The 26,242-nt window shown below is 43.6% G+C and overlaps 1 protein-coding gene across 1 annotated transcript; it reads left to right on the forward strand.

Moving 5' to 3' along the window:
• The first annotated feature begins 1,181 nt into the window (after window positions 1-1,181).
• LOC121573278 (myosin heavy chain, fast skeletal muscle-like) lies at window positions 1,182-12,009 on the forward strand. Its single transcript, XM_045219653.1, has 22 exons — window positions 1,182-1,325; window positions 1,599-1,735; window positions 2,643-2,898; window positions 3,151-3,393; window positions 3,717-3,893; window positions 4,000-4,145; window positions 4,332-4,422; window positions 4,764-5,153; window positions 5,255-5,381; window positions 5,554-5,672; window positions 5,826-6,022; window positions 6,173-6,356; window positions 6,492-6,657; window positions 6,973-7,097; window positions 8,117-8,425; window positions 8,622-8,825; window positions 8,984-9,109; window positions 9,248-9,418; window positions 9,711-9,815; window positions 9,904-9,999; window positions 10,459-10,590; window positions 11,892-12,009. Exons 1-22 carry the CDS (start codon window positions 1,245-1,247, stop codon window positions 11,910-11,912), a joined length of 3,603 nt encoding a protein of 1,200 aa, XP_045075588.1. The 5' UTR covers window positions 1,182-1,244; the 3' UTR covers window positions 11,913-12,009.
• Window positions 12,010-26,242: the final 14,233 nt, after the last annotated feature.

Here is a 26,242-nt window from a genome sequence, read left to right on the forward strand (position 1 = left end):
TGTTATTTTACACAATCTCATTGGCAGCATTTGCATTAAGATAAGTGTGAAATTAACCTGATATTCTCTAATTTAGAATCATATATCACTTTCCCCATTTTACAGATACAACCAAAAAGGGGGCAAGAAGAAGGGTGGTTCCATGCAGACTGTGTCCTCCCAGTTCAGGGTGAGCTTTTAAAATGTGTATATTCCGGCTAGCTTGATTATCAGAAATGATTTCTGAAAAAAATGGTTTGTAATCCTCTTACAGGAGAACTTACATAAGCTGATGACCAACTCGAGGAGCACTCATCCCTCACTCTGTGCGCTGCCTGATCCCCAGCGAGTCAAAGACTCCAGGTACAAGAACTATTGAGTTAAATATGACATATTATCAGTACAGTATCAGTAACGTGAACCAATCTTTAACCTGTTAATGAGGCTTGGTTTTTGTGTTTCCAGGTCTTGGAGAACTTCCTGGTTATCCACCAGCTCAGGTGTATGGTGTTCTAGAAGGTATCAGGATCTGCAGAAAGGGCTTCCCCAGCAGAATCATCTATGCTGACTCAAGCAGAGGTACACACACACAAACACAAATGCCCGCACGCACACACACGCACCACACACACAGAAAGTTCTGCGCTAAGGGTTTTCCCCAGCATCCGTATACATTTACATTTTTAGTCATTTAGCAGATGCTCTTATCCAGGGCGACTTACAGTTAGTGAGTGTATACATTTTTCTTATTGGCTCCCACGTGGGAAGCGAACCCACAACCCTGGCGTTGCTCTACCAACTGTGCAACAGGACATTATTGTTAACGTAATATAACCTGAAGCTCCTGGGTGGTGCAGTGGTCTAAGGCACTGCATGAGTGCTAACTGTCGCCACTAGAGTCCTGGTTCAAATCCAGCTCTGTCGCAGCGGCCGCGACCGGGAGACTCATGGGCGGCGCAAGTGGCCCCAGCGTCGTCCCAGGGTAGGGGAGGGAATGGCCGTTGCAGGGATGCTTAGCTCAGTTGATAGACATGGCGTTTGCAATGCCAGGGTTGTGGGTTCGATTCCCACGAGGGGCCAGTATAAATAATAATAATAATAATAATAATGTATTCGCTAACTGTAAGTCGCTCTGGATAAGAGCGTCTGCTAAATGACTTAAATGTAAATGTAATAACCAACCTATTACGACTTGACATTTACTACATGTCTCCTCATTCAGGTACAAAGTACTGAATGCCAGTGTCATCCCCGAGGGCCAGTTCATGGACAACAAGAAGGCTTCTGAGAAGCTGCTTGGGTCCATTGATGTGAATCATGAGGATTACAAATTTGGACACACCAAGGTCAGTCAAATACCCCCAGCAAAAGCTAACAATAAAACACAACCTCAATGATAATATAAATTCTAACCATTGAATGTCTCTCCAGTTGATACATTCATCTTTTTATTATTTCTTAAAAATTTGAAAAAACATTGATTTCAATTAATTATCATGTGCATTGTGTCAGAGTGGTATGGCTGCAGTTATCTGTATCAGTGTACATTATTCATCTACAACTGTAAAATGTCACAATCTGACAGAGGTACCATAATTGACCATGTTTACCTGTGTCAGGTGTTCTTCAAAGCTGGTCTGCTGGGTGTCCTTGAGGAGATGAGAGATGAGAAGCTGGCCTCTCTGGTCGGCATGGTCCAGGCTCTCAGCCGTGGATTCCTCATGAGGAGAGAGTTCACCAAGATGATGGAGAGGAGGTGAGGAATAGTAGACAACTTGGCAAAGAATTCTGTCAACCACCTGTATGTAAAGCATTATGATTACATACTGTATATGCTGTGAGTTGTTCACTATGAGAAAGTATGTTATAATATTCTATTAAATCTGCAGTTTGGGATTTAACAAGCTGTTCAATTGTTATTTAAATTAGTGATATTTACCCATTCATTCTTGAAGAATATGAAATGCCTCATGATCTTAGCATTACCTGTCAGTAATTTCACCTATAAAAATAATAATAATAATATGCCATTTAGCAGACGCTTTTATCCAAAGCGACTTACAGTCATGTGTGCATAAATTTTTACGTATGGGTGGTCCCGGGGATCAAACCCACTACCCTGGCGTTACAAGCGCCATGCTCTACCAATTGAGCTACAGAGGACCACCTAGAGAGATGTCTATACATTTAAGAGGGATTACAGTTCCCTAGCCCCATTCCTCAGCTGTTTGCAAAAAGTGGTGGTGTCCCCATTTCGTTCTTCGAATCTCAGAATGTAGCTTTAAAGACTTTAAAAACTTTTCCTGTTCAACAGAACTGGGAATGCCCTACTCTTTGAAGTTTGCATTTGTGTCTAAAACACAATATTTTCCTTAAAACATATATTTTTACCCTTTAGTGTGTGTACTTTACTGTATTTATACTTGGGATATCGCTTTTCCACAGGAAAAGTTCAAATAACACTGGAGGAGATCTTTAAGCATGCCACTCACCATGCCACTCACCATGCCACTCACCATGCCACTCACCATGCCACTCACCATGCCACTCACCATGCCACTCACCATGCCATAGCCTCACCATGCACTCACCATGCCCTCACCATGCACTACCAGCACTCACCATGCCACTCACCATGCCACTCCATCCTTTCTGTCGACCAGAGATTCTGTCTTCACCATCCAGTACAACATCCGCTCATTCATGAATGTGAAAACCTGGCCATGGATGAAGGTGTACTTCAAGATCAAGCCCCTGCTGAAGACCGCAGAGACTGAGAAGGAGCTGGCCAACATGAAGGAGAACTATGAGAAGATGCAGACGGACCTGGCCAAGGCTCTGGCCAAGAAGAAGGAGTTGGAGGAGAAGATGGTGGCCATGGTGCAGGAGAAGAATGACCTGGCGCTTCAAGTCGCATCTGTGAGTGAGCGACGACACTCATAAGAGCCCATTTACACACACATGAACACAGACACGAACACAATCACACACACATCTGCACATATGAACACACGCACACTGTGGTTATCTCAATTTTTTTTATTGCCCCATGGTATATATTTATATTTCATGCATTTAAATGCATTTGCTCTGACCTATTTGACCAAATTAAGTCTATATTTTGATACACAAAGTGAGGCCACTGATTTTTTTCTCCTGCTCTGAAACCAGGATTCAGAGAATCTGAACGATGCTGAGGAAAGGTGCGAGGGGCTCATCAAGAGCAAGATCCAGCTGGAGGCCAAACTCAAAGAGACGACTGAGAGGCTGGAGGATGAGGAGGAGATGAATGCTGAGTTGACTGCCAAGAAGAGGAAGCTGGAGGATGAGTGCTCTGAGCTGAAGAAGGACATTGATGACCTGGAGCTCACCCTGGCCAAAGTGGAGAAGGAGAAGCACGCCACTGAAAACAAGGTTTCGTAGACAGTCTAACCAAACAATAATCCATACAATAATCAACTCTAAACAGAAATGGAATTCAAGTTTTTTTGTGGGTGCTGTAAAAACTATGACACAAAATAGTGTAATTTCATTTGTGGGGTAATCCACCCATTCATTACATGTTCTGTTCCCCCCTCCTTTATGACTTCCCCTCAATACACTGGCGTGGAGTACATTGCCATCTAGTGTTGAATCTATAGTACAGCACTTGTTGACACATTTCTAAGATCAATTAAACTAATTATCCTATTTATGGTGAAGTACCCAAAGACTCATTTTGTTGTTGCCGTTATCAGGTTAAGAACCTGACAGAGGAGATGGCGTCTGTGGATGAGAGTGTTGCCAAGCTGACCAAGGAGAAGAAAGCCCTCCAAGAGGCCCACCAGCAGACACTGGACGACCTGCAGGCAGAGGAAGACAAAGTCAACACTCTGACCAAGGCCAAGACCAAGCTGGAACAGCAAGTGGACGACGTGAGTGGAGTTTGACATTTTGGCCATGGTAGTATGTAAGATGATATTATCTTCAATTGTTTAGATTTGACCAATATATGTGTATTTTTTATTTTTTATTTTGTAGCTTGAGGGTTCTCTGGAGCAAGAGAAGAAGCTCCGTATGGACCTTGAGAGAGCCAAGAGAAAGCTGGAGGGAGATCTGAAACTGGCCCAGGAGTCCATAATGGACCTGGAGAATGACAAGCAGCAGTCTGATGAGAAAATCAAGAAGTAAACACAAATCAATTACCACAGTATTACCTGCCATCTTGATCAAAATAATGGTTGTTATTGGCTCATTCTTGTAATTATGTAATTTGTATGTGATTCTTAAAAGCAAAGTGAATGCTAATATAGGCTCCCTTTACACTATCTAACCAAATCAAACTTTGCAATCAATGTGTTTGTGTTTGTTAGGAAGGAGTTTGAGACCACCCAGCTCCTCAGCAAGATTGAGGATGAGCAGTCTCTGGGAGCTCAGCTGCAGAAGAAGATCAAGGAACTCCAGGTACAGTACAGGATCTAACCTCCAGTACAGGAAAGCACACACCTGAATCATTTCCTGAAAAAAACGGACACATTTCTTCTGGAAGCTTCTGACGGCTCAGTAAGATGGAAGATGGTGCTTCATGATGGTGCTTCTTTCTATGGAAAGATGGTGCTTCTTACCGTTGTTAGTTCCGCCCTTGGGACACTGTCTAATGAATATAGTAAATATGTTAGTGTAACTGGCTATGTATTAACACATTTATGCTAAATATACTATACATACTATTATTATGTAGTGTGGTTCAATTGTTTCAACTGTATTGTAGTGTTCATCCCCCCTGCTCCTGCCCCCTGTTCTAGGCTCGTATTGAGGAGCTGGAGGAGGAAATTGAGGCTGAGCGTGCTGCCAGGGCTAAGGTTGAGAAGCAGAGGGCCGATCTCTCCAGGGAACTTGAGGAGATCAGCGAGAGGCTGGAAGAGGCCGGAGGCGCCACTGCTGCTCAGATTGAGATGAACAAGAAGCGCGAGGCTGAGTTCCAGAAGCTGCGTCGTGATCTTGAAGAGTCCACCCTGCAGCACGAGGCCACAGCCGCCGCTCTGCGCAAGAAGCAGGCCGACAGTGTGGCTGAGCTCGGGGAGCAGATCGACAACCTGCAGCGTGTCAAGCAGAAGCTGGAGAAGGAGAAGAGTGAGTACAAGATGGAGATTGATGACCTCTCCAGCAACATGGAGGCTGTTGCCAAGGCTAAGGCGAGTAGTGATGTTTTGGTCAAGCAGTGTTGAGGAGGGTCAGCTACATTACCATTCAAGTAAACTGAAGTTGACAGGAGTCCCATATGTTTCACTAACAGGGCAATCTGGAGAAGATGTGCCGTACTCTTGAGGACCAGCTGAGCGAGATCAAGACTAAGAATGATGAGAATGCTCGCCAGGTCAACGACATCAGCGGACAGAGGGCCAGACTCCTGACAGAAAATGGTACCATCAACAATGAACAACAAACCAATGTAGCACACTTCAGTAGTAAACAATAACATGTGTTGGGGCTGTAAATCCAGTCCACATAGTTTCTGCCCTACAATACCTCAAATACATTTTCAATCTTCGAGAACAGAGACCCCATTAACAAGAGGTCACTCTTTCCCTGCAGGTGAGTTTGGCCGCCAGCTGGAGGAGAAGGAAGCCCTGGTTTCTCAGCTGACCAGAGGCAAACAGGCCTTCACCCAACAGGTGGAGGAGCTGAAGAGGGCGATTGAGGAGGAGGTCAAGGTAAAGGACCCAAAATGGAAACCACCCACCACAATTTAGAGCTCTATATACATATAGATGGTGACTACGCCACCCTCAGAGACTTCTACTGCCATTTGTTTTACTCTCTATCTAATCTCTCTTTGTCTTTGTCTTTCTTGCTTTCTTTCTCAGGCTAAAAATGCACTGGCCCACGGTGTCCAGTCTGCCCGCCATGACTGTGACCTCCTGAGAGAGCAGTTTGAGGAGGAGCAGGAGGCCAAGGCAGAGCTGCAGCGCGGCATGTCTAAGGCCAACAGTGAGGTGGCTCAGTGGAGGACTAAGTATGAAACTGATGCCATCCAGCGCACAGAGGAGCTGGAGGAGGCCAAGTGAGTTGCACGCAGTAGCAAAAACTCAAATAAATGGTGTGGATGGTGAGGGTGATAGGGGGCTCTGAGAAAATGTTATGTCAATATGTAGTGCAACATTTGTTTCACAACAAATTACTCACCATAACACCACCTTCTGTTGTCCAACAGGAAGAAACTGGCCCAGCGTCTGCAGGAGGCTGAGGAGACCATTGAGGCAACCAACTCAAAGTGCGCCTCCCTGGAGAAGACCAAGCAGAGACTGCAGGGAGAGGTGGAGGACCTCATGATTGACGTTGAGAGAGCCAACGCAATGGCCGCCAACCTTGACAAGAAGCAGAGGAACTTTGACAAGGTGAACATTTATAAACGTCACTCTAGGTGATATTTTCTGTCTGCTATTTGATCAGTTGTAGTATAATTGTAGCATATTTCTGAATAAAAACTCTCCATCAATGAGTTCTAATGAAAATCCCATGTATTTCCCTAGGTTCTGGCAGAGTGGAAGCAGAAGTATGAGGAGGGTCAGGCTGAGCTGGAAGGAGCTCAGAAGGAGGCTCGCTCTATGAGCACTGAACTCTTCAAGATGAAGAACTCCTACGAGGAGGCTCTGGATCATCTGGAGACTCTGAAGAGAGAGAACAAGAACCTGCAACGTGAGCATTTGACAGCAGTTCTATTTGACTGATGTTTGACTAGTGTTTGAAAATGGAATTAACTGTAATCATCAACATTATATAAAAATTACTATTAAACTATCTCATGTAAAGTATAAAATATACTTTTTGGGAACATGTAATTGGTATTCCTTTGAACCACCCAAGGATGTGGGGGGCAATTAGATTAGCAAGACAGTATGAAGTGCTGTTAATTAATTAACTGTTATTATGATTCAATATCAACTTCAGTGCACTGGTGATATCCGCTGAAAATCTCCCAAGTCTAAACAGCTCCTATGTTTGTGTGTGCAGAGGAGATCTCTGACCTGACTGAGCAGATCGGAGAGACTGGCAAGAGCATCCATGAGCTGGAGAAGGCTAAGAAGACCGTGGAGACAGAGAAGTCTGAGATCCAGACCGCTCTGGAGGAGGCGGAGGTACAAACTACAGCTGTTTGATAGGAAAAGCAGTGTTACTCTAGCCAATGCCAGCTACAGTCTAATGCTCCCCTTTATTGGTGTTTATTGTAGTCATTTATACAGTATGTAATTCCTTGTGTTATACACATCCAAATGTATTGAGCACAAGCGACCCTTCGCTAAGCCCCGCTCTAACTTTGTGGGCAACCAATCGCAGTTCTCCAATGGATAGCAAATGTCGTCGAGTCGGACACATCGGACAAGCTCTTGTTTCAAAGACATTGCCAGTGATGGCAGTAGGAAAAACAGACAGTTGTCTCTTTTTTTAGGTTTAATTGGCTATATAATTGTACAGCTCACCAGGGTTACTTGCTACTTGTTTCCTGAAATGCAGAGCCTATTCATGGAGTATATTTCGAATCCGATATTATACTTTTGTTATATTGTTTGCTAGCTCAGCTGGTTAGCTAGCTCTGTCTCATAGACCACCAAACGTTGCTAGCTAGCCATGTAAGTTGTTTTCTCGAAATATATACTCATGGCTAGTTGGCTAGCTAAGTTAGTCATGTTATGAATACAACTCCCATCTGCTTTCAACATCAGGATACGATTTGAGCCCACTAGTTAGCTCCAAAAGTTGGCTAGCTAAGTTAGTCATGTTATGAATACAACTCCCATCTGCTTTCAACATCAGGATACGATTTGAGCCCACTAGTCAGCTCCAAAAGTAGTTATACCTTTGACTGCATGCTAAGTGAATTCAGAGCCATTCAGTGGCTAGCCACACTACAAAAATACATTTACCAGGATCCCCATGAAGCAGCTCTAATGACAGTACCACAACATACCTGAGGGGAAGTGGTTCATTTAAATTGTGTATTAAAAACACAGTTTGAGATCATTGTTAGGTTTTTTCTCCACTAGTTAGAATGGGGAATTGGGCTTCCCAGGAAAATGTTGTCCGAGGTTGCAACAGTAACCAAGGGGGACGGGGCTTAGTGAAGGGTCAATTCACCTGACTGCTTCTCTTTGTCCAGGGCACACTGGAGCACGAGGAATCCAAGATTCTGCGTGTGCAGCTGGAGCTGAACCAGATCAAGGGTGAGGTGGACAGGAAGATCGCTGAGAAGGACGAGGAGATGGAGCAGATCAAGAGGAACAGCCAGAGGGTGGTTGACTCCATGCAGAGCACCCTGGACTCTGAGGTCAGGAGCAGGAATGACGCCCTGAGGGTGAAGAAGAAGATGGAGGGAGACCTGAACGAGATGGAGATCCAGCTGAGCCACGCCAACAGGCAGGCCGCTGAGGCTCAGAAACAGCTGAGGAACGTCCAGGGACAGCTCAAGGTAAAGGGACTGGGACATCAGGCTCAAAAACCTGATCATGGGGAGGGATTTGTTTGTGAATCAGTAGAAAAGAATAGAACAGAGGAATGGAATAGTGGACTAATATACTGTAGATATTGTGGAAATGTTTACCAATGATCACCAATCCTATCACCCCTACTTCCGTCTAATGATACTATGTAATTGTGAACCCCAGGATGCCCAATTGCACCTTGATGACGCTGTCCGCCTCTCAGAGGATATGAAGGAGCAGGCAGCCATGGTGGAGCGCAGAAACGGTCTGATGGTGTCTGAAATTGAGGAGCTGAGAGTTGCTCTGGAGCAGACAGAGAGAGGCCGCAAAGTGGCTGAGACTGAGCTGGTAGACGCCAGCGAGCGCGTCGGACTGCTGCACTCCCAGGTACGGGTCAAAAGCCATTTTTAATTAAACTCAACCAAGCATACCGTTTACACACACATAGAATTTAACAGTGCTTGCTTTTAGATTTTCATAATTTCTGCCTTGTGACTTGTAAGTTCTCTTGAGAGTCAAATAAATGGCCTTGTTTCCTCCTTCAGAACACCAGCCTTCTGAACACCAAAAAGAAGCTGGAGACTGACCTGGTTCAGGTGCAGGGAGAGGTGGACGACATCGTCCAGGAAGCCAGGAACGCAGAGGAGAAGGCCAAGAAGGCCATCACTGACGTGAGTCCTTGAATTACATAAACTAGATTTGTCCCCAAGGGCCAATGGTAGCTGGGCTGGTTAACCACACCAAAGATCTCATTGGGGCTTTATGAGTGGTGCCAGTTGGTGCATAAATTAAACTAAGTACCATTCCAGGCGGCCATGATGGCTGAGGAGCTGAAGAAGGAGCAGGACACCAGCTCTCACCTGGAGAGGATGAAGAAGAACCTGGAGGTCACAGTCAAGGACCTGCAGCACCGCCTGGATGAGGCTGAGAATCTGGCCATGAAGGGAGGCAAGAAGCAGCTCCAGAAACTGGAGTCCAGGGTGAGTTAACAGCAGGGTGTATTGAAAGACAGATTGCTGGAAATGTATTTGATCATATAAAAATACACAGGAGACTGGTTTAACGACTTTTTCTCTCAATAACCCACCTACATAAGGAAAAGTAGTTGTTTTCATTATAGACCCCTCTAATTAAAATGGTAAAAATACATAGGAACAGACAACAATTGTGCCTCCTTGACTAGCAGAAGAATATACTTCTGTTTTTACAAAGATTTGTTACGTCTGATTTCACCACCTCACATAAATGCCTACCTTTATTTCTTCCACAAAGGTGCGTGAGCTCGAGACTGAGGTGGAGGCCGAGCAGAGAAGAGGTGTAGACGCAGTCAAGGGAGTCCGCAAGTATGAGCGCAGAGTCAAGGAGCTCACTTACCAGGTAAGAAAATGTGCCTTCTTCACACACTAAAGCACACTGGTTTGTGTATTAAACTATGGGGTATTGATTCTTTGATCTTCTCCCACAGACTGAGGAGGATAAGAAGAACGTTGGCAGACTTCAGGACCTGGTAGATAAGCTGCAGTTGAAAGTGAAGGCCTACAAGAGGCAGGCTGAGGAAGCGGTGAGTCACAGACTTAGTCAAATACTCTGAAAGCTTACGTTCCTTAGTGGACATTACAAAACGTCATGTCCAGACAGTTTAGTTGAAGTGTTGCTACTGCACATCAGTCAACAATGACTCAGTTGATAGTGCAAGTAATTGCTGAATAAATGTATGCACAGTGACTCCTCTGCCTATGTGTTACCAATTTAAAAGATAGGGGGTTGAATATTATTTATCTTAGTGCCGGGGGCTGGTCTAGTGGTAGTGCTGCCGCCCCTATATCACATATGTCCCTGGAGGCAGCAGTTTGATCCCTCTGTTCCACCACTCACTTTCTCTGCTATATCATCTATCTCCCTATTTACATTGCTATCCTAAATATATCAATAAAAAACTTTTAAAATAATATGAATTTGCTATCTGAAGCTTCAAACTTTGAATACTGATGTTATGCTCTCCTCTGTTTATCTCACCCAGGAGGAAGCAGCCAATAGCCACATGTCTAAGTTCAGGAAGGTTCAGCATGAGCTGGAGGAGGCTGAGGAGCGTGCTGACATCGCTGAGACTCAGGTCAACAAGCTCAGAGCCAAGACCCGCGACACTGGAAAGGTACAGAACTGCTGCTAAACGTACACTTGACTCGTGTTCAAATATGACCACATCAACACCACCTATGATTCATTCTTCACAGTAGTCGATACTGACATTTTACACTCACTCAAAGGTATTTAAGATCTCTGAAAAACACATTTCAGGACAGGGTAAATAAAAAATCTAAATAAAAGATTAATCAAAATTTAGTTGGTACAAGCTGAGCACTGAATCTTAAATGCTTTATCCATTATATTCTATCCAAGTCTATCCATATATTTATCATGTTCATTAATAATACTGATCCATTATATTTTATCCAAGTCTATCCATATATTTATCATGTTCATTATTAATACTGATCCATTATATTCTATCCAAGTCTATCCATATATTTATCATGTTCATTAATAATACTGATCCATTATATTCTATCCAAGTCTGTCCATATATTTATCATGTTCATTATTAATACTGATCCATTATATTCTATCCAAGTCTATCCATATATTTATCATGTTCATTATTAATACTGATCCATTATATTCTATCCAAGTCTATCCATATATTTATCATGTTCATTAATAATACTGATCCATTATATTTTATCCAAGTCTATCCATATATTTATCATGTTCATTATTAATACTGATCCATTATATTCTATCCAAGTCTATCCATATATTTATCATGTTCATTAATAATACTGATCCATTATATTCTATCCAAGTCTGTCCATATATTTATCATGTTCATTATTAATACTGATCCATTATATTCTATCCAAGTCTATCCATATATTTATCATGTTCATTATTAATACTGATCCATTATATTCTATCCAAGTCTATCCATATATTTATCATGTTCATTATTAATACTGATCCATTATATTCTATCCAAGTCTATCCATATATTTATCATGTTCATTATTAATACTGATCCATTATATTCTATCCAAGTCTATCCATATATTTATCATGTTCATTATTAATACTGATCCATTATATTCTATCCAAGTCTATCCATATATTTATCATGTTCATTATTAATACTGATCCATTATATTCTATCCAAGTCTATCCATATATTTATCATGTTCATTATTAATACTGATCCATTATATTCTATCCAAGTCTATCCATATATTTATCATGTTCATTATTAATACTGATCCATTATATTCTATCCAAGTCTATCCATATATTTATCATGTTCATTATTAATACTGATCCATTATATTCTATCCAAGTCTATCCATATATTTATCATGTTCATTATTAATACTGATCCATTATATTCTGTATTTCTTCTTACAGGGAAAAGAAGCTGCTGAATGAACAAGACCAAAGTCTGATCAATTTCCTTTGATGCATAAAATATGATTTTCATGGTGAAATTTTGAGCATTGATTAAAAATATGTTGACCTACATAAACTTTCTTTGTGACTGTGGACTTATTACTCAGAAAACAGCTTTTTTCATACCATATAAATATTGTACTTTAATTAAAGGAGCAATCTGAGATTCAAGCAACGTCAATAACACCCCAACAAAACAGTCAATTGTTGGGTAAACAGCTGAGGGATGCCATACAATTCATAGACAGAGCTATGGATGCAAGGACTGACCATCCATAACATCAAAATAATTGTTTTAACCCTTTACACTCGGGGGTATTGGCCTGTATGGACAAGCCCACATTGAAATGTTTAGAAAATAAACAAATATGAGAAGCATATGCATAACCATGGTAGCAATTGAGAGAGAACACTTTGGTGACTGTGCGGAAAATTCTCATGAACAAAGTTCTCAGGATTCAACAAACCTAATTTTTGCATTTAATTTTTGTGCCAGATAATGCACACAATAATCTCATGTGGCCAGACTACGTGAAAATAAATGGTAATTGATCATCTAACCAAATTACGCAAGATTTTAGTTCTGGGTTAACCGAGATTATGCGCATATACATGGGAAAATAATGAAAAACGTGATATTGATTTATAAGTTCATTTGCATTTCCATTTTTAAAAGATGCAGATATACACTTCCATAATGATTAGCATTACCTCCTGCCCTCTAGTGGTGAAATGACAGTAATTCACATTACAAACACGGTAACAGACATTATAAACACGGTAACAGATATTATAAATACGGTAACAGACATTATAAACACCGTAACAGACATTATAAACGTGGTAACAGACATTATAAACACGGTAACAGACATTATAAACACGGTAACAGACATTATAAACGCGGTAACAGACATTATGAACACGGTAACAGACATTATAAACACGGTAACAGATATTATAAACACGGTAACAGATATTATAAACACGGTAACAGACATTATAAACGTGGTAACAGACATAAACACGGTAACAGACATTATAAACACGGTAACAGATATTATAAACACGGTAACAGATATTATAAACACGGTAACAGATATTATAAACACGGTAACAGACATTATAAACACGGTAACATACATTATAAACAGGCAACCGGCTTTTGAAGGTTCAGATGGATGAATTTACCTTTCATGAAGAAAATAGAATAGTCTGATTAGTGCTCACAAAATCACAAAAACAAAACAATTAGCTGGCTCATTAATCCTAATTTATTTGATTGAAGAACACTGTACAGTCTGAAAGACACTTAACGATAACTGAACTATTCATCGCATGGACAACATTTTCACAAAAAGTGCATTTAATATATGGGTTGAATGCTTTTGTGAAACACTTCCTGTAGGGATGAAATGTGTCTCAGCACTAGATCCAATACATGGATTGAATGCCTGCTGTATATACTGGACATACTCTCAGCAGCTCTGAGGATCGGCAGTAAATAGTCTTTAAAATGGCTGACAAGATGAGGCCAATCTTTAGCCGTGTAGTGAAGTCGGTCTGTATCCAGGGAAGGGTAGTTTCTGTCTCTCCTTCACCTCGAAGGAGGTGTATGAGGGGGTGATGGTGTCGACGTGGGCCATACTCAGAGGGGGTGATGGTGTCGACGCGGGCCATACTCAGAGGGGGTGATGGTGTCGACGCGGGCCATACTCAGAGGGGGTGATGGTGTCGACGCGGGCCATACTCAGAGGGGGTGATGGTGTCGACGCGGGCCATACTCAGAGGGGGTGATGGTGTCGACGCGGGCCATACTCAGAGGGGGTGATGGTGTCGACGCGGGCCATACTCAGAGGGGGTGATGGTGTCGACGCGGGCCATACTCAGAGGGGGTGATGGTGTCGACGCGGGCCATACTCAGAGGGGGGTGATGGTGTCGACGCGGGCCATACTCAGAGGGGGTGATGGTGTCGACGCGGGCCATACTCAGAGGGGGTGATGGTGTCGACGCGGGCCATACTCAGAGGGGGGTGATGGTGTCGACGCGGGCCATACTCAGAGGGGGTGATGGTGTTGACGCGGGCCATACTCAGAGGGGGGTGATGGTGTCGACGCGGGCCATACTCAGAGGGGGTGATGGTGTCGACGCGGGCCATACTCAGAGGGGGGTGATGGTGTCGACGCGGGCCATACTCAGAGGGGGTGATGGTGTCGACGCGGGTCATACTCAGAGGGGGTGATGGTGTCAACGCGGGCCATACTCAGAGGGGGGTGATGGTGTCGACGCGGGCCATACTCAGAGGGGGTGATGGTGTCGACGCGGGTCATACTCAGAGGGGGTGATGGTGTTGACGCGGGCCATACTCAGAGGGGGTGATGGTGTCGACGCGGGCCATACTCAGAGGGGGGTGATGGTGTCGACGCGGGCCATACTCAGAGGGGGTGATGGTGTTGACGCGGGCCATACTCAGAAGGGGTGATGGTGTCGACGCGGGCCATACTCAGAGGGGGTGATGGTGTCGACGCGGGCCATACTCAGAAGGGGTGATGGTGTCGACGCGGGCCATACTCAGAGGGGGTGATGGTGTCGACGCGGGCCATACTCAGAGGGGGTGATGGTGTCGACTCAGGTCATACTCAGAGGGGGTGATGGTGTCGACGCGGGTCATACTCAGAGGGGGTGATGGTGTCAACGCGGGCCATACTCAGAGGGGGTGATGGTGTCGACGCGGGCCATACTCAGAGGGGGTGATGGTGTTGACGCGGGCCATACTCAGAGGGGGTGATGGTGTCGACGCGGGCCATACTCAGAGGGGGTGATGGTGTCGACGCGGGTCATACTCAGAGGGGGGTGATGGTGTCGACGCGGGCCATACTCAGAGGGGGTGATGGTGTCGACGCGGGCCATACTCAGAGGGGGTGATGGTGTCGACGCGGGCCATACTCAGAGGGGGGTGATGGTGTCGACGCGGGCCATACTCAGAGGGGGGTGATGGTGTCGACGCGGGCCATACTCAGAGGGGGTGATGGTGTCGACGCGGGCCATACTCAGAGGGGGTGATGGTGTCGACGCGGGCCATACTCAGAGGGGGGGTGATGGTGTCGACGCGGGCCATACTCAGAGGGGGTGATGGTGTCGACGCGGGCCATACTCAGAGGGGGTGATGGTGTCGACGCGGGTCATACTCAGAGGGGGTGATGGTGTCAACGCGGGCCATACTCAGAGGGGGTGATGGTGTCGACGCGGGCCATACTCAGAGGGGGTGATGGTGTTGACGCGGGCCATACTCAGAGGGGATGATGGTGTTGACGCGGGCCATACTCAGAGGGGGTGATGGTGTCGACGCGGGCCATACTCAGAGGGGGGGTGATGGTGTCGACGCGGGCCATACTCAGAGGGGGGTGATGGTGTCGACGCAGGCCATACTCAGAGGGGGGTGATGGTGTCGACGCGGGCCATACTCAGAGGGGGTGATGGTGTCGACGCGGGTCATACTCAGAGGGGGTGATAGTGTCGACGCGGGCCATACTCAGAGGGGGTGATGGTGTCGACGCGGGCCATACTCAGAGGGGGTGATGGTGTCGACGCGGGCCATACTCAGAGGGGGTGACGGTGTCGACGCGGGTCATACTCGGGTCCTCATCAAACTCGAGGTTGATGTAGAAGAGAGTTCTACCTGGAACCAAAAAGGGTTCTTCTAAGGGTTCTCCTATGGGGACAGCTGAAGAACCCTTCAAGGTTCTAAACAGCACCTTTTCTTTCTAGCGTAGGGACCGAAGGGCATCATAGGCTGAGATGAACTCAGCGTTCTTCACCCGCAGATCTGCAGTTCCAAAAGCTGCCGGAGACTAGGAATTCCACATGGGTTGTGCATTCTGGGTACAACAACAACAATAACGCCCTCCATTCACCTTTTACGGTGACAATAACGCCCTCCATTCACCTTTTATGGTGACAATAACGCCCTCCATTCACCTTTTATGGTGACAATAACGCCCTCCATTCACCTTTTATGGTGACAATAACGCCCTCCATTCACCTTTTATGGTGACAATAACGCCCTTTATTTACTGTATCATTAGGCCCTTTTGGAATTAGGCCACAGCAGTTAGTTGTAGAAAGAGCACTGACATATTTGATCACATTTCTGTAGAGGTGTGGGCAGAATGTTTTGATATTTTCCAGTGACTTTTTCAAACTAAACATGTATGCTGCCAATGGGGAGTGCATGTCTGCGCATTCTGCAAGATTGATTGTACATTGGAAATAATTTAAAAGTAGACTACAGCCCACACTTCTATGCAAAGGATGAATAGTTTATTAATATTTATTAATATTTAGTTTATCAATAGATTATTGTGTTTCTACGTCCTGCCTTGGTATAGGCTCTGAGATTAAATAGGTTTATGATGTCACGCTCCGATCCTGCCTTGGTATAGGCTCTGAGATTAAATAGGTTTATGATGTCACGCTCCGATCCTGCCTTGGTATAGACTCTGAGATTAAATAGGTTTATGATGTCACGCTCCGATCCTGCCTTGGTATAGGCTCTGAGATTAAATAGGTTTATGATGTCACGCTCCGATCCTGCCTTGGTATAGGCTCTGAGATTAAATAGGTTTATGATGTCACGCTCCGATCCTGCCTTGGTATAGGCTCTGAGATTAAATAGGTTTATGATGTCACGCTCCGACCGCTCAGCAGTACTGTAGCCTATACATACTGTCAAATATTTTACATAAGCTACTGGTCTATTTACTGTGTTGGTAGAATGTATAAAAAATTGTTTGCAGTATCTGATGCTGTATCTGGAAGGACTGGGACAGTTTGCAAAAACAGAGAAAACAATGTCAAATTGTTGTGGAGCTGTCAGCGGAACGTTTGAATTCAACAATGTTTTGCACTAACCTAAATATGCTGGACTTCCCGCAAGTTCTGAAACATTGTCCAGGCTACTCAAAACAAATACATTGAAATTACAGTAGGCTACATACAATAGTAGCAAACATACTTCAAAGTAAAATATCAACTGTCTTGATGTTCACCACTCTAATAAAAAAAATCCTGGGTTAAAAACAACCCAGCGCTGGCTAAATATTGGACAGAACACACTTTGGGTTCTTTTTGACCACCCAGCCAATTGGGCACTTACGCTTTGGTCAAATTGTTCCTGCAGTCTGAACAGCCAAAAAGCAAACGGAATCGGACGTTTCAAGACACTCTTCAAACTTTCTTCGGAAGTGGTTTGAAATCAGATACAAATCGGATTCCTGGTCATGCGGACTTGTGTCTGAACGGTCAAAGCAACTGGGAAATGTCCATGGCAGGCATCGTCGCCTCCTTAGCTTCCTACATACATTTGAGTGAAGGGAAGCATGAGCGCCACCACCAGTCAGCCTGCACCACTGGGCACACACCCGTCATTACATTGACAAATAGCATAGCCATGTCAGCAAACGACTGCTGTCTGAACACACACACAAATCCTATTTGGTCACTTGTAACTTGCTGTTTGGACAGTCAGTATTTCCAAAACGGATTTGAAAAGCAAAACTGATCTGAGCATTAAGACCTGCTGTGTGAACAGGGCTTTAGTTGGGTTATTGAGCTATGGCCCACCGGGTCAGAACAGAAGACTGGCGGCATTGGATTAGTCGGGGCGTGGCTTTCAGATAGTTATTTTTGGCCCGCCGTAATAGTAAATGTCATTCCGGTTAATCTGTTCTGTTGTAATTGTCTACACGTGTTTAGGTTGAGTTCCTCAAGTGCCTATAATTATCCCAGTGTTGGGATAGTTACCGCTTTATGGTATTTCCATAATAATGTTATTAATTCTATAATAATGTTATTAATATATGCAATGTACAAAAATATTGAAGGACAAAATGTATTTGCAGTGTACAAACATAACACGATGAAAAGGAATGACATTTACTCTGAAAGCCACGCCCCCAAATAGGCCACGCCTCCTGGAAATAACCTATGGATTACGTTAAAAAATACCCATCTGCTGGGTCGACCCAGCATGAAAGTGAATAAAGTGAATAAAACCCCAGTTGATGGTAATCTAAAACTGTGACCTATTGGGGGCGTGGATTTTAGAGAGCTATTCTTGGCCACATGTAAGGGTAAACGTAATTCCTGTTCGTCATGTCGAGTTTGTACACTGCAAATTTCAATTATCCTTCAATTTTTTTTACACATTACATATTTTAATATAAATTGAATAACATTATTATTTAAATATTTTAACAAGTGCCAAAGGTTAAATAAATAAAAATATCCTCCATTTAAATACTTAGGCACACTTGCCTGCTTGCAATACAATACTTCAACCACTAGAAGGAAAGGACTTTCTCATGTCAAGTTCAGTTTTTATAAATGTCAACTTTTGCGGGGAAACTGGCTCACTTTTCTGAGCCCGAGCCTCGTAATGATGGTCATGATGTGGATGATTCTGGTCCAGTTGGAGTTACGTTTTTGGAGAAAGTGGACCCCTTGCCTTTTGGCTGATCCATATTGTAGTTTGAGGGTGGGTTGGATGAAGTTCAGGGGGTGCGGGCATTCCGCACCACGCGAATGGGGGGCAAGAGTTGTTACTTGTTTTGCTCTCAAGAACAGGGAGCCTTTGAAAGGCGTGATTACTTGGGAAGCGGTATAGGTGATGTTGGATCATTCCCAGTGTCTGTGACGCCTGCAGTTTGATGCGACGCAGACCCGGTTGCAATAGTGGTGAAACAGAAGAGTCACTGTCTGTTCTTTGAAATGTTGATGTTGAGTCTTTACCCGACAAAGTAATGGTAGGATATCTCATTGACATTAGTATTCATACCCCAGAGTCAATACATTTTAGAATCACCTTTGGCAGCGTTTACAGCTGTGAGTCTTTCTGGGTAAGTCTCTAAGAGCTTTGTACACTGGATTGTACAATATTTGCCCATTATTATTTTCAGAATTCTTCAAGCTCTGTCTTGTTGATCATTGCTAGACAACCATTTTCAAGTATTGCCATAGATTTTCAAGCAGATTTAAATCAAAACTGTAACTCGGCATCTAAGGAACATTCACTGTCTTCTTGGTAAGCAACTCCAATGTAGATTTGGCCTTGTGCTTTATGTTATTGTCCTGCTGAAAGGTGAATTCATCTGCCAGTGTCTGTTGGAAAGCAGACTGAACCAGGTTTTCCTCTAGGATTTTGCCTGTGCTTAGCTCCATTCCATTCATTTTTTATCCTGAAAAACTCCCCAGTCCTTAACGATTACAAGCATACACATAACATGATGCAGGCACCACTATGCTTGAAAACATGGAGAGTTGGAGAGTCTGTAATGTGTTGCATTGGACTTGCCCCAAACATAACACTTTGTATTCAGGACAAAACGTTAATTTCTTTACCACATTTTTTGCAGTGTTACTTTAGTGCCTTGTTGTAAACAGGGTGCATGTTTTTGAATATTTTTTATTCTGTACAAGCGTCCTTCTTTTCACTCTGTCATTTAGGTTAGTATTGTGGAGTAACTACAATGTTGTTGATCCATCCTGAGTTTTCTCCCATCACAGCCATTAAACGCTGTAACTGTTTAAAAGTAACCATTGGCCTCATGGTGAAATCCCTGAGCGGTTTCCTTCCTCTCCGGCAACTGAGGAAGGACGCCTGGATCTTTGTAGTGACTGGGTGTATTGATGCACCATCCAAAGCGTAATTAATAACTTCACCATGCTCAAAGGGATATTCAATGTCTGCTTTTGTTTTGTTTTGTTTTTCCCATCTACCAATAGGTGACTTTTGTTGCGTTGTATTTGTATTTATTATGAATCCCCATTAGCTTCATGCAAGAAGCACCTCTTTTTTCTTTGTTCTTATTTTTATTTTTTTATTTTTTTAGATCAGCTTTAATATTGCAGATAGATTGTAACTTCCATCAATGTCATTGTCTGCATCACTTCCAATCCCCCATATATATTTTTATTATATAGGTGCTGTAGCTCCTCCAGTGACAGGCATGAGGCAAGAGATCTTGATTTGAATACAGGGCTTTAATGCTGGTTAACCCGTGAGAACTGGTTTAAAGAAAGAAAAAATACATTAACAAAATAATGCCATATGCATGTCTCACACATCTGGCGTTATAATCAAGCTCATACAGCTAGCCACTTTATGTATATTTTACACCAAAACTGACGCACGTAAACACAAACACCCTCATAGCAAAATAAGTAGTCAACAAACCTCATTGCTGCTTATCACACAGAGGTGCTAAACATCCTTTTAAATGTCCTTTATCTTCTTCTGTATACTTTCTTTGTAAGTATGCACTTAAACACGATAACAGTGGAAAAATAATTCGCTTTTGGCGGTAAAGTTTCCTCGGTGCGTCGCTAAAGGCGCTCGGGTGACAACACTCGGGCGGAACCAATAATTAGTTCCGTCTTGCTGTAAACGTACAATTCAGAAGAAATTAAATAATAAAAAGTGCAAATACATGAAATAAACTGGCGACAGAGGCAGTTACACTCCCACCAAATCACAAGTGATTTCTTAAAACTTGGAGACAAACCTACTGCATGAATAAATAAAATGAAACTCTGTCCTAATAAACAACTAATAAACTGTGTGTGAGTGTATGATAGAACCATCAGTCTGCTTCTAGCAATGTAACTGTTTTCTGAATGGGTCTCTCCAGGTAAACAGGTTTGGCTGTACGCTTTCCTCTTCCATCCAGGGAGGAGTCACTGATGAGTAACTTGAGTCTCCTCACTCTTTCATCACTTCCAGGATAGACCTCGATGACTCTTGCTAGCTTCCATTGGTTTCGTGGTGTGGCAGCATCTTGTAACAGAACAATGTCACCGACCTTTGCATTTCTGCGATCTTTGGTACACTCTCTCATGATAGTGCTTGATGAGCAATGCAGAAACATGACTGTCTCTAGGAAGTACTGCTGGATGCCTCACATGTGGATGTAGGGCAGCATTAGCTAAGTGGCCTCCTACTCTGATTACACCTTGATCATCCAGGAACGGACATAGTTTGTGCAACTGGTTGGCTTTGTCTTTGACCTTTGTCTCCTTATGATGTCTAAGGCGTTGAATTTCTTGAGAGAGAGTTGCTTCCTGGACCATCTTGATTATGGTCAGCTCCGCCTCTTTCCTTTCCTCCAAGTTCGAGGCCTCACAGGACTTTGGCTTGAGACCTTTGATTTCCTTAGCACGGCCCTTGAGTCTGGCAACAGCCTTCACCATTCTTGCCCAGTCTGAGAACTTGTGTAGACGATCTAAAATTGTTTTTGCTTCTTCTGCCTGAGTGTCATGAACCTGAGCTTTCTTGACCTCTGGGTCACTGCTCTCGATCTCTCCCACCATGACAACTCCAGTTGGTAGCTCTTTTTGCCAAAGAAGGTCTGGACCTGTGAACCAGTTAGAAGCTGTGAGTTGTTCTGCTGTGACACCCCTTGAGGCGTGGTCAGCTGGGTCATCTTCTGAAGCCCTTTCTACAAAATCAGATTCCAACACCTTGATGACGTCTGTTGGAAGGACTACTTCTTTGATCTGTGTTCTACAGACATAGTGCACTTCGTTTGGGAGATTTGGAAGAACTGATGTCACTTGCTTCACAATGACTTGATGGCTTATTCCAAAGGCATCTCCAAAGTCAAGACATGGGTTGCCATAGCCGACTACACTCCAACCCAAGTCTGTTCTCTGAGCAAAGGGCTCATTTTCTTCTCCAGCAACCACTTGTCTTGGTACAAGAGCTTGAGGACAGTTGTAGCCAATTAGTAGGCCGATGTCACAGCTCTGCAGAGGAGCAATTTCATCTGCAATGTGCTCAAGATGAGACCATGCCTTGGCAGTCTCTGGTGTGGGAATATGATCTCTGTTTGCAGGGATGAATTCTCTTGAGTAAGTTACTGGCAGGTAGATTATCTTATCGGAGTAGAATCCTCTTATTTGTAGATCAGTCAGCCTTCTGCTAGGCACCACTGTATTTCTTGAAGCCATTGTGGAGAGCTTTAACTGGACTGGTTCATTTTTAGTGTGAAGCACCTTTGCTGTCTCTTCAAGGATGAAGGTCGTGTCACTCTGTGTATCGAGAAGAGCGTACACAAGAACTTCATGATTTGGCTTACTTGTAGTGGACAACCACACAGGAATGACTGAGGATGTATGGGTGCCTTTAACATTCTGGATAACTCTGTTAGATGTTACCTCGCGTGGTGGTTTTGTCACCCTTTCTTGTGAACGATCTGTCGTTCCTTCTCTTGACTTGTCACTCTCCATTTCTCCATCAGTCCTTGTTGACATTCCTCTTTTTTTGCTGCGATTATCGTGTAGGCAGGTTGGATGTCCTTTCTCACAAGTATCACAGATCCTTCTATTTTCACACTCCTTTGAGCGATGGCCAGGCTTCAGACAGCCAAAGCACAACTTCATCCCTTGAACAAACTTGACTCGCTCAGAGATGGTTTTATTCATAAATTTCCAACACTTGTGTAGACTGTGACCTGACTTCTCACAAAAAACACAGCTTGTGGAGGAAGCTTTTTCATCTGAGTTAGTTGCTAGTACCTTTGCTCCGAGAGCTCTGCTCTTTAAAACCTTGATCTGCTCACCTTCAGCAGGTTTCAGAGCATGGAGAGATGTTATTGGGTTATTAGCAATCTTAGCTTCACGTGTGAGAAACTTTACAAACTGCTGGAAGCTTGGGAATGTGTGACTTTCTTCCTCCACTTCTATGACCTTTCTGTTCCATCTCGAGGTCAGCCAGTCTGGAAGCTTTACAAGTAACTTCTGGTTCTCATTGCAGTCATTAAGTACTTCGAGGCCTCTGATCTGAGTCATAGCAGCCTCACAGCTCCGAAGAAAATCAGCGAACTCTTGAAGTTCGATACTGCCTTCGGAGCTTATCTTGGGCCATGCCTCCAGCTTATCTCTGAATGCTTTGGCTATGAGGAATGGATTTCCATATCTTTCCTCGAGAATCCTCCATGCTGCGTGATAGGCTGACTCTGAACCAAGCAGGAAGTAGCTCTCTATAGCCTTTTTAGCAGGTCCACCCACATACTTTTCGCAAGTAATATATCTTTTCTTCGGCTGGAATGTTTTTCCGATCAATGAGTGTCTGAAATGAAACCTTCCAGTCATTGAATCTGAGTGGGTCGCCATTGAATATTGTTGGTTCAGGTATAGGAAGACGACCTGCACTGATGGACTCTGCAAGTGCTCTAACAAGAGCTGCTGTGCTGTCATCCTGCTTTGAATGTGCCCGGTCTTGTGGTGAAGAATGGTGCTGCAACAGATTATTTTCATGTTTAACTTCTTCCTTTTCCTTCATACAGACACTTTGATGGAGTAGACTGCTTATTTCTTTATCGGAGCACTCACTCTGATCATACACTCGCTGACGTGCCTTAGCAGCCTTTAACTTTTTAACTGTCTCTAGTCGCTCCAGTTGTCTCCGCTTTGCATCTAGCACCTTTTGTCTCTCTGCAGCTTCAGCTTCAAGCCTTTCCAATTCCTCAATGCAACACTCTTGTTCTAGTAGTACTTCTAGAGTAGCTTCATTGGCAGCAACTTCAGCAGCGGCATCTTGTCTGCTAACAGAAATCTGACTTGAATGTCTGGAGCTGCTTTGAGCATGAGAGGACTTAGTGCATTGGGATTTGATACTTATCTTGTCTGAGGCTACAGACTTGAATATAGACGATGTCGCCCTGTTGCCTCGTTGTTCATCTCCTCCACCGTTATCTGCTGTCTCCAAACGATCTTTTGCAGTTTGGATGATCTTCCTGGTTACTGCATCACAGTTGTCAATTCTGCGACGTGTGTCATGGTCAGGGTTGTCTATGCGCCTTAACTCATCATAAGCAATGTTCAGATTCTCTGAGGCAGCACTTATTTTGCTTATGTGTTCATGTAGCAGGTTGTTTGAGCATTGTCCACTCAAAGCTTGCTTGGCGTCTTTAGCAATAGCCTTCCACTCCTCATAGCTCACAGTGAAACGGTGAGCAAATCTTCTTATTTGCTCATTGTACAGTTCTTGGCCCTTTTCTGTTAACTTTCGGTCTCTTTGGCTTCTTCGTGGTTCTTGTGAGGAAGTGTGGTCATTAGCTCTTGTGCCTTTAGTAGCCTGTGATTGCATGTCTATGCACTGCTGCTCTATACTTTCACCTACATTAACCTGCTTTCTCCCAGAGGTAAGACTAGGCTCTGACATTGTTACTTGGTGTACTTAAATTTGGGTTAAATCTAATTTGGCCTGTAGCTAAGTGATTCAGCTCCCATTAGCTATTCACATTTGTACTATTTTTACCACTAATATTATTTTTTAGAAGATATTCACATCTACTTCACACAAATCAATATCACGTTGTTCTATGAAATGCAAAATTCAGTCTCTTGGTTGTAGCTTAGTTAACACTTAAACATACACACAACTATACCGTATGAATATGAAGGCAAAAATGTGTCAGTCTCTTGTGGGAAATAGTTTAAGCTTCTTTGCATCAGCTGGATTCATGGTAAGACGCCTGGATTCTTCTGTGGATGCTGCGGCTGTGTAAATGTCAGGAGCAGATGCACACTCTTGGATGTAGAGATGTCCCTTCTTGTCCATGGATCACGGCTCTTTGGTACTGTCTTCCTCGTCTACTCATGCAGAGCAGTTGAGTTCTCACTGTAGCTCCTCCAGTGACAGGCATGAGGCAAGAGATCTTGATTTGAATACAGGGCTTTAATGCTGGTTAACCCGTGAGAACTGGTTTAAAGAAAGAAAAAATACATTAACAAAATAATGCCATATGCATGTCTCACACATCTGGCGTTATAATCAAGCTCATACAGCTAGCCACTTTATGTATATTTTACACCAAAACTGACGCACGTAAACACAAACACCCTCATAGCAAAATAAGTAGTCAACAAACCTCATTGCTGCTTATCACACAGAGGTGCTAAACATCCTTTTAAATGTCCTTTATCTTCTTCTGTATACTTTCTTTGTAAGTATGCACTTAAACACGATAACAGTGGAAAAATAATTCGCTTTTGGCGGTAAAGTTTCCTCGGTGCGTCGCTAAAGGCGCTCGGGTGACAACACTCGGGCGGAACCAATAATTAGTTCCGTCTTGCTGTAAACGTACAATTCAGAAGAAATTAAATAATAAAAAGTGCAAATACATGAAATAAACTGGCGACAGAGGCAGTTACAGGTGCTTCAACAAAGTACTGAGTAAAGGGTCTGAATACTTCTGTAAATGTGATATTTCTGTTTTTTTTTATATATATAAATGTGTACAAAATTCTAAAAACCTGTTTTTGCATTGTCATTATGGGCTATTGTGTGTAGATTGATGAGGGATTTTATATATTTTTTATCCATTTTAGAATAAGGCTGTAACGTAACAAAATGTGGAAAAAGTCAAGGGGTCTGAACACTTTCCGAATACACTGTAAATTACGTTACTTGCATTACTTCTTCCAACGCTCCTGGGACAATGTACATTTTGCTGCAGCACTACAACGACAACTCAGCGACACAATGGTTGGAATTATCTGAGCAGGGCTTGGGTCATTTAATAAGTAATTGTCTCAACGCAGCCTTGAAATGCATGGACAGAGTCTGGGAGCCAAGATGATTTGGATGGACTCCGTCATTCCTGTAGAGCATCTCCTGTTTCCAGAAGGTGTCAAAGTGATCTATAAAAGTTAAGCCAACAGAGCTAATCTTTTAGCCAGATGTGCAATGCCAGTAGCCTGCTGAATCCTTCACACCCGTGGCCCAACTATGGTACCGGGCCTGACACAATTGGACGCTTTTTGGAAACTTTCACAGCTAGAATCAGTTCTTTAAAAACAATTTACAGGGTGCTCCCGAGTGGCGCAGCGATCTAAGGCTTGAGGCGTCACTACAGACCCGGGTTCGATCCCAGGCTGTGTCACAGCCAGCCGTGAACGGGAGACCCATGAGGCGGCGTAACTGAACTAAATGCCAGGAAAATAACCTCAACGTCAGCAAAACAAAGGAGCTGATCGTGGACTTCAGGAAACAGCAGAGGGAGCACGCCCCTATCCACATCGACGGGACCGCAGATGAGAAGATGGAAACCTTCAAGTTCCTCGACGTACACATCATTGACAATCTGAAATGGTCCACCCACACAGAGAGTGTGGTGAAGAAGGCACAATAGCGCCTCTTCAACCTCAGGAGGCTGAAGACATTTGTCTTGGCACCTAAAACCCTCACAAACTTTTACAGATGAACAATTGAGAGCATCCTGTCGGGCTGTATCACCGCATGGTACGA

The sequence above is a fragment of the Coregonus clupeaformis genome, unplaced genomic scaffold (genome assembly GCF_020615455.1).
Source record: "Coregonus clupeaformis isolate EN_2021a unplaced genomic scaffold, ASM2061545v1 scaf2578, whole genome shotgun sequence".
NCBI lineage: Eukaryota > Metazoa > Chordata > Actinopteri > Salmoniformes > Salmonidae > Coregonus > Coregonus clupeaformis.

Coding starts and splice junctions, on each gene's coding strand:
- LOC121573278 (XM_045219653.1), top strand. CDS start 1,245: ATGGACAACAAGAAGGCTTCTGAGAAGCTGCTTGGGTCCATTGATGTG. Junction 1,736..2,642: donor ACCAAGATGATGGAGAGGAG/GTGAGGAATAGT, acceptor TCTGTCGACCAG/AGATTCTGTCTTCACCATCC. Junction 5,154..5,254: donor AGGCTGTTGCCAAGGCTAAG/GCGAGTAGTGAT, acceptor TTTCACTAACAG/GGCAATCTGGAGAAGATGTG.